Source organism: Anomaloglossus baeobatrachus, chromosome 6, assembly GCF_048569485.1.
Source record: "Anomaloglossus baeobatrachus isolate aAnoBae1 chromosome 6, aAnoBae1.hap1, whole genome shotgun sequence".
NCBI lineage: Eukaryota > Metazoa > Chordata > Amphibia > Anura > Aromobatidae > Anomaloglossus > Anomaloglossus baeobatrachus.
This window is the reverse complement of record NC_134358.1, coordinates 536,224,491-536,239,779: the sequence shown is the minus strand read 5'-3', so window position 1 is coordinate 536,239,779 and position 15,289 is coordinate 536,224,491. Positions and strand designations below refer to the sequence as shown.

Here is a 15,289-nt window from a genome sequence, read left to right as displayed (position 1 = left end):
GTATATAGCCATCTTGGGGCATTATCCTCTATGGCTCATATTATTTCTATCAGCAGGTCAATTGAAAGAGCCAATATTTCATCACTGCCCTTCTGGCTTTTCATGTGGCGATGGGAACTGCATACCATGGAAAAAGCGGTGTGATTTTACGAAAGACTGCGCAAATGGCATCGATGAAAATATATGTCGTAAGTTATTTCTTTCTAAATATTTAGTGCACCTGGTATCATTTTGGAACATATTAAAGAAAATCACTTGACAATTTTGGTGTCTATGTTTATCAGGCTAGAATTGTATCAATAATTCCTAGTTCTTACGTTGTTCAGTTGCTGTGTGTAAAATGGGCATTTACAGCAGTAGTATTCAAACTAATCCCCTAGTTTTTTGGACACGTGACTCAGACACTACAATTCTCCATAGTGGACAAACCCCTTTTCTGAAACCAAATCTACAGATGACCATGTTGTTGCCCCAGGTGCAACAACTGAAATAACCAATAAACAAATACCATGCCCAGTAGATACTATAGATTTTCGCATATATATATATAAACTTGCAACAGCTCAAAAAACTGAGATTGGAAGTCATTGGCTTTGATTTAGGGGAAATTTTTCTGTATATATTGTAAATATAGAATTATAATTTTCTTATGTTTACTTGTTATTATTTACATAATAGATAGGACAGCCTTGGGAGCCATGGGGTGCTGCAAACCCCCAGTTACTATTACTAAGGGATCCAGCACACTAGTAAAAACATGTAGATAGACCCTGTATGGTAACATACAGAGTCCAAATGGTTCCATAACGCATGCTTAAAAGGGTTAAAGGAAATTAAAGGACATTTAATTATAAATTGCTTAATACAATTAATTAGCAAATCATACTCATTATGTCTAGGGAGATAATAATTATAAAATTAAAATGGACAGAATCTTGTTACACTGACAGAAATCTGTATACAAATGTTGTTAGGACAGGTGTCTCTGAGCATGAGCAGTAGGAAGTTTTGCTGCTTTGACCTGGAACTAGCTATACTACACTACACTACACTATACAGTACCTATAGTAACTAGGCTACATTACACTATGCTACTATCACACTATTTCCAGTATATCCATGCAGTAGCCTCTTAGTAATTGTCATAAACACCTCTGGTATCTCCAGTATTAGATTAGGTAAACAGAGTGCACAGCAGTGTGAGCAGCCTTCTCTTAGCGATGCAGCAGCGATCCGACCAGCGATCTGACCTGGTCAGGATCGCTGCTGCATCGCTACATGGTCGCTGGTGAGCTGTCAAACAGGCAGATCTCACCAGCGACCAGTGAACAGCCCCCAGCCAGCAGCGACGTGCAAGCGACGCTGCGCTTGCACGGAGCCGCCGTCTGGAAGCTGCGGAGACTGGTAACTAAGGTAAACATCGGGTATGGTTACCCGATGTTTACATTAGTTACCAGTGCACACCGCTTAGCTGTGTGTGCAGGGAGCAGGGAGCCGCGCACACTGAGCGCTGGCTCCTTGCTCTCCTAGCTGCTGTACACATCGGGTTAATTAACCCGATGTGTACAGCAGCTACATGTGCAGAGAGCCGGAGCCGGCAGCACAGGCAGCGTGAGAGCTGCAGAGGCTGGTAACTAAGGTAAATATCGGGTAACCACCTTGGTTACCCGATGTTTACCTTGGTTACAAGCTTACCTCAGCTGTCAGACGCCGGCTCCTGCTCCCTGCTCGCTTCATTTGTCGCTCTCTCGCTGTCACACACAGCGATCTGTGTGTCACAGCAGGAGAGCGCCTTTGAAGAAAACGAACCAGGGCTGTGTGTAACGAGCAGCGATCTCGCAGCAGGGGCCAGATCGCTGCTCAGTGTCACACACAGCGAGATCGCTAATGAGGTCACTGCTGTGTCACAAAAAGCGTGACTCAGCAGCGATCTCGGCAGCGAGCTCGCTGTGTGTGAAGCACCCCTAAGTGTGAAGGTACCCTTACCTCAACAGTCCTGATATCCTCAGAAGTAGATAAGCTAGACAGGGTGGCAACAATGTGAACATCCTCCACTTACCTCAACACTCCTGATATACCAAGAATTAGATAAGATAGACAGACTAAACAGCAGTGTGAGCAGCCTCTTCTTACCTCAGCACTCCTAATATCTCCAGTATTTAATCAGATAGACAGGGTAGACAGCAGTCTGAGCATCCTCTTTTTACCTCTGCACTCCTGGTATCTTCAGTTTTAGATAAGGTAAACAGGGTGGTCAGCAGTGTGAGCAGTCTCTTCGTACCTCATTTCTCCTGATATACCCATAATTAGATCAGATAGACAGGATGGAAAACTGTGTGAGTAGCCCCTTCTTACCTCAACACTCCGGGTACCTTCAGTTTTAGATCAGGTAGACAGGGTGGACATCAGTGGGAGCAGATTCTCTGTACCTCAGCACCCTGGTATCTCCAGTATTAAATAAGATACACAGGGTGGACAGCAGTGTGAGCAGCAACTCTTTACCTCAGCACCCTGGTATCTCCAGTATTAGGTCAGATACACAGGATGGACAGCAGTGTGAGCAGCCTCTTCTTATCTCAACACTCCTGGTATCTTCAGTTTTAGATAAGGTTAACAAGGTGGTCAGCAATGTGAGCAGCCTCTTCTTACCTCATTTCTCCTAATATACCCATAATTAGATCAGGTAGACAGAATGGAAAACAGTGTGAGCAGCCCCTTATTACCTCAACACTCCTGGTACCTTCAGTTTTAGATAAGGTAGACAGGGTTAACATCAGTTGGAGCAGAATCTCCGTACCTCAGCACTCTGGTATCTCCAGTATTAAATAGTATTAAATAAGATACATAGGGTGGACAGCAGTGTGAGCAGCATCTCCTTACATCAGCACCCTCGTATCTCCAGTATTAGATAAGATACACAGGATGGACAGCAGTGTGAGTAGCCTCTTCTTACCTCAGCACCCTGATATCTCCAGTATTAGGTAAGATACACAGGATGGACAGCAGTGTGAGTAGCCTCTTCTTACCTCAGCACCCTGATATCTCCAGTATTAGGTAAGATACACAGGGTGGACAGCAGTGTGAGCAGCGTCTTCTAACCTCAACACTCCTGATATTTCAAGGGTCAGATAAGAATATCTGCTGGGAGCAGATGTACCTACACGTTGGATATGGTAGAGCTTCTTTCTTCACATGATCACAGGCACCTGTCCTAATAACATTCTAGGATTTTGTCAGTGCAACAGAATGGGAACCATTTTATCTCTAGTGACTACCTACCTAGACAATATGAGTATGAATTGTTAAAAGTTCTAAAAATGATGTAGGAATTAATTAATAATTCCATTTTCTTTAGCTTTTTTTTCTTCTATTCCTGGAGAACACGCCATGACTTCTTTCTCATGGATCTGTGTGCAAAGCGTTAGAAAAATGCCCTGAGCATCTCTATATAAATTAGAGGTACATGCAACTTCTGGGAACAGTTTTTCAGATAGGTACACAATATAGACACATGCATAATTTTATATATTGCTAGTTTAAGCTAAGGGGTGAAACCAGCTAAACATGAATGCAGGGGTTAATGATGTCTGAGTGATGTCATACAAAAAAAAAAGAATATATTTTATTTTATTAGTTGCATTAATATCTTTATCTCTTTTATATCTACTTTATCACTTTTTTGGGCATTTTCTTTCCTCAGCTTCTAAATGTGACTTTGAATCAGATGATTGTGGCTGGCACGAGGTGCGTCACTTTGATTACTTTGACTGGGTCAGGGACTCCAGGAGTACCTTGGCGTTTGAATATCTTTCCCAAGCCCCACCTCAGGACCACACCACAAATTCAACGGAAGGTAACATTCCTCCAATCACCAATGTCATTCAAAACTGTCCTGCATAATATACAAATGTAACATTTTTCTAAGTTATCTACTTTTTGTATTAATTTCCTTATGATTTTCAAGTATCCTGGTCATGTGACACAAAATGGGCCGGCGTCTGGTTAGAATTACCAGAACTGTATCTTGTAACGAGCCTCGTACCTATGTGTCATTGTCACGGGGTTCTTCTTCCATATCACACAATCAACAGAGCGAGAGATGGCTGTACAATCCAAAGAGCATTTATTCCAAGCAAATCAAATGGTCCATAACATAATAAACAAAACACAGGGTAAAATTGTCCAGTAGTGGCATAAATGTCACCGTCTCTCTGAGAAGTCCCAGCTTCTCCCAGAAGATCAATCCTTCTTCCTTCAAGTTCTCAAACAGACTGCCTGAATCTCCCAGGTAAGCAAAGGGTTTACAGTTGGCTGGACTCTAGGCCCACCTCCCCCTACACCCAGGGACGGAAGCGCCTCAAGAGGCTATAAGGCCCTATAGGGGTGATTACTTAAACAATACAATGTACACAGAAGCAGTACAAATAATGGACAGGAAACCAAGCTTAAAATAGGAATCTGTACAGCAAGATACACCTCCCCCCATATCCCACCATCACAACCATCACTTGACCAGAAGAGGTTTCTAGTACATAACAGCAAGCACAGATACATAAGACTATGAGAAATTAAAGGGAAGCTGTCACCAGGCTTTTCCCCTATAACCTGCGGCCACCAACAGTGAGTCCTTATATACAGCATTCCAGAATACTGTATATAAGAGCCCAGGCCATCCTATATAACATAAAAAACAGCTTTTATTATACTCTTCTATGGGGCAGTCCGGTCCAATGGGCGTCGCTGGTCTCAGTCCGGCCCCTCTTCTCTTTCTTCCATCGCCGGCCTCCTTCCCTGCTGCTTGTGGATGGCGCGTCCTATGTCATCCACACAGAGGCCTCCATTGCACTCCTACGCACGCACACTATGATCTGCCTGGCTGATGATCAAGAGATTGCAAGCTCAAGTATCAAGTAAAAAAAAAAAAAATTGTATATTTGGTATTACCAATAAGTAAAATATAAAAATATTTATTTTAATATTCCACTGAAATGGAAAAGCAAATCAATACGACAGAATCATTACTTTTTTTGTGCCGTTACTTCCACCAAAAATAGAAGACAAAAAGATCAAAAATGTATCCCAAAATGGAACCAACACAATCTACAGCTTGACCTGAAAAGAAGGAAGGGTTATTGACTAAAAAAAGAAAAAAAAAGTTACAGCTATTAGAATATGGCAACTAAATTGTATGTAGATTGTAGGGTAAAGCGAATGGTGTCATTCACAACCTACAACTTGTCCCACAAAAAATAACCTGCCTAAAACTATGTCAACAGAAGAATAAAAAAAGATGTTCCTTTTGGAAGAGGAAGAGGAAAAGATTAAAAGTGCAAGAAGAAAAAAAAAGTACAAGGTTCTTAAGTGTTAAAGTATATATATATATATATATATACTTTTATATAATATATATATATATATATATATATATATATATATATATACGGTATATATATATATACTGCTCAAAAAAATAAAGGGAACACTTAACCAACACAATGGTATTTTAGTGTTCCCTTTATTTATTTGAGCAGTATGTATGTATATATATATATATATATATATATATATATATATATATATATATATATATATATTTCCATTTTTTGGCTAATTCTTCTTCAATTTTCTGTACTGTAGGGAAACTTTTTTGTCCCACAAAAACCTACCTACTTATTACTATGTCTGTAGAAAACTAAAAAAGTTGTTTCTCTTGGAAGAGAAAAAACTAAAAGTGCAAAAAGAAAACTGTCAAAATTCTTAAGTGTTAAAGTGTTTATACTTGTATTTTTATTCTATTATATGACTATTTTTTTTGTCTTCAAGTTTTGTAGTAAAAAAACTTTTCATTCCACAAAAAAAAACAAACCTACTTAACAACTATGCTGACAGAAGAATAAAAAAGTTGAATCTATTAGAAAAGAAAGGAAAAAGTAAAAATACAAGAAGAAAAAAAAGTCCAATACCCTTAAGTGTTAAAGTGTATATATATTTTTTATTGTATTATTTGGCTAATTTTTTGTCTTCAAGTTTTGTTCTGTAAGTAAAATTTGTCGCACAAAAAAAAAAAAAATCTACCTACTTATTACTATTTCGACAGAAGAATACAAAAGTTGTTTATTTTGGAAGAGAAGGAGGAAAAAACTAAAAGTACAAGAAAAAGAAAAGTGAAATGTTCTTAACTGTTAAAGTGTATATTTCTTTGTTCCATTACATGACTAATTTTTTGTCTTCAGGTTTTGCTCTGTAATAAACTTTTCGTGCTACAAAAAAACAAATCTACCTATTACTATGTCAAAGAATAAAAAAGATGTTTCTTTTGAAAGAGAAAAAGGAAAAAACTAAAAGTGCAAGAAGAAAAAAGTGCAAGGTTCTTAAGTGTTAAAGCATATATATATATATATATATATATATATATATATATATATATATATATATATATATATATATATATATATATATATATATATATATATGTAGATATATATATATATATATATATATATATATCTATATATATATATATATATATATATAGATTATATATATATATATATATATATATATATATATATATATATATATATATATATCTATATATATATATATATATATAGATATATATATATATATATATATCTATATATATATATATATATATATATTACAGTGCCTACAAGTAGTATTCAACCCCCTGCAGATTTAGCAGGTTTACACATTTGGAATTAACTTGGCATTGTGACATTTGGACTGTAGATCAGCCTGGAAGTGTGAAATGCACTGCAGCAAAAAAGAATGTTATTTCTTTTTTTATTTTTTTTTTTAAATTGTGAAAAGTTTATTCAGAGGGTCATTTATTATTCAACCCCTCAAACCACAAGAATTCTGTTTGGTTCCCCTAAAGTATTAAGAAGTATTTCAGGCACAAAGAACAATGAGCTTCACATGTTTGGATTAATTATCTCTTTTTCCAGCCTTTTCTGACTAATTAAGACCCTCCCCAAACTTGTGAACAGCACTCATACTTGGTCAACATGGGAAAGACAAAGGAGCATTCCAAGGCCATCAGAGACAAGATCGTGGAGGGTCACAAGGCTGGCAAGGGGTACAAAACCCTTTCCAAGGAGTTGGGCCTACCTGTCTCCACTGTTGGGAGCATCATCCGGAAGTGGAAGGCTTATGGAACTACTGTTAGCCTTCCACGGCCTGGACAGCCTTTGAAAGTTTCCACCCGTGCCAAGGCCAGGCTTGTCCGAAGAGTCAAGGCTAACCCAAGGACAACAAGGAAGGAGCTTCGGGAAGATCTCATGGCAGTGGGGACATTGGTTTCAGTCAATACCATAAGTAACGTACTCCACTGCAATGGTCTCCGTTCCAGACGAGCCCGTAAGGTACCTTTACTTTCAAAGCGTCATGTCAAGGCTCGTCTACAGTTTGCTCATGATCACTTGGAGGACTCTGAGACAGACTGGTTCAAGGTTCTCTGGTCTGATGAGACCAAGATCGAGATCTTTGGTGCCAACCACACACCTGACGTTTGGAGACTGGATTGCACTGCATACGACCCCAAGAATACCATCCCTACAGTCAAGCATGGTGGTGGCAGCATCATGCTGTGGGGCTGTTTCTCAGCCAAGGGGCCTCTCCATCTGGTCCGCATCTATGGGAAGATGGATAGCACGGCCTACCTGAAGATTTTGGCCAAGAACCTCCGCTCCTCCATCAAGGATCTTAAGATGGGTCGTCATTTCATCTTCCAACAAGACAACGACCCAAAGCATACAGCCAAGAAAACCAAGGCCTGGTTCAAGAAGGAAAAAATCAAGGTGTTGCAGTGGCCTAGTCAGTCTCCTGACCTTAACCCAATTGAAAACTTGTGGAAGGAGCTCAAGATTAAAGTCCACATGAGACACCCAAAGAACCTAGATAACTTGGAGAAGATCTGCATGGAGGAGTGGGCCAAGATAACTCCAGAGACCTGTGCCGGCCTGATCAGGTCTTATAAAAGACGATTATTAGCTGTAATTGCAAACAAGGGTTATTCCACAAAATATTAAACCTAGGGGTTGAATAATAATTGAACCACACTTTTATGTTGAAAATGTATTAAAATTTAACTGAGCAACATAACTTGTTGGTTTGTAAGATTTATGCATCTGTTAATAAATCCTGCTCTTGTTTGAAGTTTGCAGGCTCTAACTTATTTGCATCTTATCAAACCTGCTAAATCTGCAGGGGGTTGAATACTACTTGTAGGCACTGTATATAAAAATTTTATTCTATAATTTGGCTAATTTTTTGTCTTCAAGTTTTGTTCTTTAAGAAAACTTTTCATCTTGCAAAAAAACTATCTACTTACTAACATTGTCAACATAAGAATAAAAAAGTTGTTTCTCTTGGAAGAGAAAATGGAAAAATACTAAATAGTGCAAGAAAAAAAAATATCAAGATTCTTAAGTGTTAAAGTGGTTATATTATTTTTCATTCTAATAATTGGATAATTTTTTGTCTTCAAGTTTTCAATTTAGTTTTTTTAAAAATATATCCCATTGGAAGACATCTGTACACACAGTTGTTAAGTGTGCCCTAGCTGGAATTATCTTGGGAAAGACCTGATGTCTTCTTAGACCTAATGTCGTGTCTTAAAACTTTTATTCTCTTTCAATTAAACAACAGCTTCCATCATTTCATATTTAGATTTGTTGGAAAAGATTGTAATGTTAAAACCATACTGTAGTTATTAATTTTTTTGTAGCTCGCTACTAGTTAGATGGGTCTTTCCACAGTAAGCAGATTGCTAAGTGTCTGCTGCTGGTTTCATAGGCACCATTACTTTCTACACGACTTTGGTAAACAGCGTTGCGGAACCGCGCGCGGCTGTCTCCGTCTCCTCACCTCTACTGGTCAGAGCTTCGATGGATTATTTCCCTTTCAATTAGAAATAACTGAGATGAGAATAAGGCTATGTGTCCACGGGACAATGTACCCGCGGGTATTTCCGCAGGTTTCCCGTAGCTGATCCTCGGAATCCGCAGCTATCCATAGCTGCGGGTTCCTATCATTTTTGTTGCGGTAAACCTGCGGGACAAGTGCGGAAATACCTGCGGAATTCCTGCCCTGTATCTCCATAGTGAAGGAGCAGGAATTCCGCAGATATTTCCGCATGAATAATTGACATGCAGTTACGTGCGGCTGCGGGACATCCGCAGCATATTCTGCAGCCGCACATACCGCAGCATTGATACAGCACTCCCCAAATTCCATAGGATAACATGGGGAGTGTCTGTACTTGCTAAAACTTGCGGATTTATCTAGAAAATCCAGATAAATCCGCAGGCTTTCCACGGCAAAATCCGCAGGTACATTGTCCCGTGGGCACATAGCCTAATTATTCTTTGGCCTATTCTTGCCTGTGGTTCGTCTGTATCTTCTAATGAAACTTTTTAGTATAGGACATTTATGTTTAAAATTAATCAAGAATCTTAACAAGAATCTTTTTTTTCTACTCTAGTAAAGTCTTTTTGAACTCATCCAGTCCTCACTTCCCGGGGTTTTGTACAAAGTGCATTCGATGATAAACAAGATAAAACATTAATGATGTTGTAGAATCTGATCAATCGCCGACAACGTTCAAAGATATTAAAAGTGTGCGGCATATAACAGGCTTTATGTGTGCACTTACTTATTTATGTTCTTATTTATTAGGTCATTTCATGTTTATTCAGAGGAAGGATAGTAACTTAACTCAGATCGCAGAACTCCGGAGTCCGAGATTCAGTCAGGCCGGGCAAGGCTGTTCTATGACCTTCTGGTGAGAAGACTTTCATCTCTTCACTTTTGTTCATTTATAAGAAGTTGTCTCTTATCTCTATCGCCTGCTGTGTATGTGGCTGAAAAAGCCAAGATACATGATTATTTAATGGCATTAATGATCTTTTTAAACTCATTTTTTAATCTTTCGTAAACATATCAGGAGGAGGCGCAATCATTTATCGAAAATGGTATTTTGGAGGTTTTTGCATTAAAGTGATTTTCCCAAAATTGCAAATTATATCCTGATCTCAAGTTGGTGGTGCCAGTGGTTAAACCTGTAGTGAACAGTGCTACGCCTGTCCACAGGTGGTTACAAAAATATATACAGCAGCACTCTAAAAAGCTAAAATATGCGAACTTTGAATATAGGAATTTTTGGTACTGCATAACTGCTATTGGAAGAAATGAGATACTAAGGGGGGCTTTACACGCTACGACATCGCTAACGAGATGTCGTTGGGGTCACAGAATTCAAGACGCACATCCGGCCTCGTTAGCGACGTCGTTACGTGTGAAACGCAGGAACGACCGCTAACCATCAAAATTACTCACCTAATCGTTGATCATTGACATGTCGTTCTAATCCCAAATATTGTTGCTGTTGCAGGACGCAGGTTGTTCGTCGTTCCTGCGGCAGCACATATCGCTATGTGTGACACCGCAGGAACGAGGAACAACATCGTACCTGCGGCCGCCGGCAATAAGGAAGGAAGGAAGTGGGTGGAATGTTACGGCCGCTCATCTCCGCCCCTCCACTTCTATTGGGCGGCCGCTTAGTGACGCCGCACGAACCACCCCCTTAGAAAGGAGGCGGTTCACTGGCCACAGCGACGTCGCTAGCAAGGTAAGTATGTGTGACGGGTGTTAGCGATGTTGTGCGCCACGGGCAGCAATTTGCCCGTGATGCACAACCGAAGGGGGGGGTGCTTTCACCAGAGACATCGCTAGCAATGTCGCCATGTGTAAAGCAGCCTTTAGTTTGCAAATTGGCCCAACAGCCAACGACAAGGCGTACCTTTCTTTGTCGGGACACTATCTGAATACTCCTCTATCCGGGTAAAAAAAAACTACAAGCAGTGGAGCAGTAGTATCCAGCTTGTACAATTGTTTTTTTTTACCCCGGATAGAGGAGTATTCAGATAGTGTCTCAACAAAGAGAGATATGCCTTGTCGTTGGCTTTCGGGCCAATTTACAAACTACTGTAAATATTTCATTTTTTCCAATAGCAGTAAAACAGAACCAAAATTCCTAGAGTCAATGTTTGCATATTTTAGCTCTTTAGAGTGCTGCTGTATATATTTTTGTAACTTTGTTGAATTTTCAGCATGCACCTGTACACAGGGGGTGTCTGGTATTGCAGCTCAGGTTCGGTTCCATGCAGCTAAGTTGTAAAACCAAAACATAACCTCTGGAAGACAGGTATGGCATGCAGTAGTTTTTGTAAGAAAGCAGCCATAGGTTTCTAAATCCTTTAACACTAGAAGTCCCAGGAATTTCGAGCTCCATTGGGTTTCAATGGTAGAAATGTTAAATGACCCCTCTCTGGGACTTCTAGTGTTAATATTGCTTGTCATTTATTCAAATAGGAAAAGAAAACAATAATCATGGACAAGGCTGTATTACAACTTTGAAATTGACTGTTATAAAGAACCCATGGGTTCTACTTTTTTTTTGGTTGCTATTTGTCCAACTGTCTCATTTTATACCTTATCAAATAGTTATGATCCCAGAAAAGTTTCTAAATCAGATTTTCTCTGACTTACACCTCAGCCATGACATTAAGGCTGTTCTCAATGTAATATTTTTATATGGCCATAGAATTGCAGATGTATAAAATGATAATATCAATTGTTATTCTCTCCGATTTCAGCGCTGATTCTCCGCTGCTGCTCCAGTCTTTGTTGATAGGCTCAAGTTGCCACATTGTGTTTGGCTCTAAACTCGCCGCGTGTCATGGCAGCATCTGCCGCAGTTCACACTGCAGAGTCTGACACTCGGATGTCTACCAGCTGTGTTCTCATTAGTGATTGGTCTTGCAGAAGTAAATTTCTGCAGCCTGCTGGTTACCTCTTAGATCACATATTGTGGGAGATCTATCACAGTCACTCCCGCTTTTTTAGGATGGAGGAACCAGACATCCCATGCCAACTATAAACTACAGTCATGGCCAAAAGTTTTGAGAATGACACCAAAATTATATTTTCACATGATCTGTTGCCCTCTGGTTTTTAATTGTGTTTGTCTGATGTTTACATCACATACAGAAATATAATTGCAATCATATTATGAGGACCAAAAGGTTATATTGACAGTTAGAATGAGTTAATGCAGCAAGTCAATATTTGCAGTGTTGACCCTTCTTCTTCAGGACCTCTGCAATTCTCCCTGGCATGCTCTCAATCAACTTCTGGACCAAATCCTGACTGATAGCTGTCCATTCTTGCATAAGCAATGCTTGCATTTTGCCAGAATTTGTTGGTTTTTGTTTGTCCACCCGTCTCTTGATGATTGCCCACAAGTTTTCAATGGGATTAAGATCTGGGGAGTTTCCAGGCCATGGACCCAAAATTTCTACGTTTTGTTCTATGAGCCATTTAGTGATCACCTTTGCTTTATGGCAAGGTGCTCCATCATGCTGGAAAAGGCATTGTTGGGCGCCAAACTGCTCTTGGACAGTTGGGAGAAGTTGCTCTTGGAGGACATTCTGGTACCATTCTTTATTCATGGCTGTGCTTTTAGGCAAGACTGTGAGTGGTGCGATTCCCTTGGCTGAGAAGCAACCCCACACATGAATCGTTTCAGGATGCTTAACAGTTGGCATGAGACAAGACTGGTGGAAGCGCTCACCTCTTCTTCTCCTAATAAGCTGTTTTCCAGATGTCCCAAACAATCAAAAAGGGGATTCATCTGAGAAAATGACTTTACCCCAGTCCTCAGCAGTCCACTCCCTGTACCTTTTGCAGAATATCAGTCGGTCCCTGATGTTTTTTCTGGAGAGAAGTGGCTTCTTTGCTGCCCTCCTTGAAACCAGGCCTTGCTCAAGCAGTCTCCGCCTCACAGTGCGTGCAGAAGCACTCACACCAGCCTGCTGCCATTGCTGAGCTAGCTCGGCACTGCTGGTAGTCCGATCCCGCAGCTGAAACAGTTTTAAGATACGGTCCTGGCGTTTGCTGGTCCTTCTTGGGCGCCCAGGAGCCTTTTTGGCAACAATGGAAGCTCTATCCTTGAAGTTCTTGATGATGCGATAGATTGTTGACTGAGGTGCAATCTTTGTAGCTGCGATACTCTTCCCTGTTAGGCCATTTTTGGGCAGAGCAATGATGGCTGCACGTGTTTCTTTAGAGATAACCATGGTTAACTGAAGAGAAACAATGATACCAAGCACCAGCCTCCTTTTAAAGTGTCCAGTGGTGTCATTCTTACTTAATCATGACTGATTGATCGCCAGCCCTGTCCTCATCAACACCCACACCTGTGGTAATGGAACAATAACTAAAACAATGTTAGCTGCTCCTTTTAAGGCAGGAATGCAATGATGTTGAAATGTGTTTTGGGGGTTAAAGTTCATTTTCTTAGCCAATATTGACTTTGCAAGTAATTGCTGCTAAGCTGATCACTCTTTATGACATTCTGGAGAATATGCAAATTGCCATTAGAAAAACTTAAGCAGTAGACTTTGTAAAAATTAATATTTGTAGCATTCTCAAAACTTTTGGCCATGACTGTACACTGGTCTGTGTGATGTTTTATCCCAATTCTGCTGGTGATTGCATTTCTTTGTGCAGGGAGTTGTTGAGGAGTTCTCTTTTTCTCTTGTTGTTTCCTCCCTGGTATTATTTTCCTCCTTATCACTTGTTGTGTAATACCTCTGTGTGAGCGTGCTCTGTAATTAAGTTTTGGTTTCCCCTGTTTGTCCTTATCTGTGGGTTCTACCAGTCCTATCCCGGCCCTCCCCTGGGGTTTGGGAGAGGGGGTATTAGATCACAGTTGTACAGGAGCAGGGCAAGGAAGGTGACCCAGACATCATCACCATCAGACACATTTCTAGGATCAGGGACAGCTAGGGCCCTTCTAGCCCGAGGGCCAGTTTAGGAGCCCTGATCGCCGGTAATCAAATCACACCCCATGATAGCAACTATGACATCAAGTGTACAGCACACATCACCACTGCTGCCAATCACTGGGCAAAGTGGTGATGCCTGTGAGGACTGCAGGACTCTTGCAGCCCAGTCTATGCACTGTTATCAGGAAAAGATTTGGAGTGCTCTAGAGAACAATTGGCCATACAGACCATTATAAGACATATATGCTGTAATAATAATATATATATATATATATATATATATATATATATATATATATATATATATCTGGAACGCTCTACCTCAGCACATCAGACTCTCCACTACCGTGGAAAGCTTCAAGAGGAACCTCAAGACCCACCTCTTCCAACAAGCCTACAACCTACAATAACCCTCAGTCCAGTACACCACTGCACAACCAGCTCTGTCCTCACCTATTGTACCCTCACCCATTCCCTGTAGACTGTGAGCCCTCGCGGGCAGGGTCCTCTCCTCCTATACCAGTCTGTCTTGTACTGTTAATGATTGTTGTACGTATACCCTCTCTCACTTGTAAAGCGCCATGGAATAAATGGCGCTATAATAATTGATAAGGAATTATTCTTATCATATAGATTTCCTTTTCCATACCCTATATAATTTAGTCTATAATTGCTTGCCATTAAATTGGATCTTAAATAATCCCTTTAATAACCAGATCCCCTTAAGATATAGCCAGTCATCCTTGGCACAAATATTCTTTAGGTAATCTTTTTTAAGTGTCTTTATGTGATTGGTTAAAACGATGATTTCTATTACTGTATTGGCTATGTCACTTGTAACTCCCTATTTAATTTTGTATAAAAAGGTGGCTCCTACAATATGGAGTCAGTTCTGTGATCCAATCAGAGCTCTTGCAATTGCAATAAATCTTTCTTTCTTTCACCTAAGAAAGTCTGACGTCTGATCCTTGGGAGACTGAGATCGTTATTTCCGTAACAATAATAAATAATAATAATAATAATAATATACACACATACACATACATACATACATACATGTCCAGTTAACGACTGCAGGCAGTAAAATTGCACCCTAAACTCCAGGGTCATGCGCACTGAGCAGAAATCCAGCGTCGGGCGGCGATGGCAGCAGAGAGGTGACTGAGATCATCCTGTGATGCTGCATATTCCTTAGCATGTTGGCATGCCCACAGGGGTGTACTAACATGCTAATGACGCCGACTATCCATGGGAACTAATGCCCACGGGACTACTCCCCGCGCTCAGTAGCATGTGATAAAGGATCTTTAGGAAATACTTTTTCTAAAGATCTCTATCTATGCTAGTGTATACATGGACGGTTAGGCAGGGATTAGCAATATGCACCTAGAACTGTTCGTGGCTCTGGGTGAATA

At 40.1% G+C, this 15,289-nt stretch overlaps 1 protein-coding gene across 1 annotated transcript in view; it reads left to right on the top strand.

The window, feature by feature from the left end:
* MALRD1 (MAM and LDL receptor class A domain containing 1) overlaps positions 1 to 15,289 on the top strand; it is a 746,310-nt gene that overhangs the window by 313,114 nt on the left and 417,907 nt on the right. Inside the window, exons 14-16 of the mRNA XM_075315583.1 lie at positions 57 to 188; positions 3,701 to 3,853; positions 9,703 to 9,808. Coding sequence (XP_075171698.1) covers positions 57 to 188; positions 3,701 to 3,853; positions 9,703 to 9,808 — 391 coding nt within the window. The remainder of the gene's footprint in view (positions 1 to 56; positions 189 to 3,700; positions 3,854 to 9,702; positions 9,809 to 15,289) is intronic.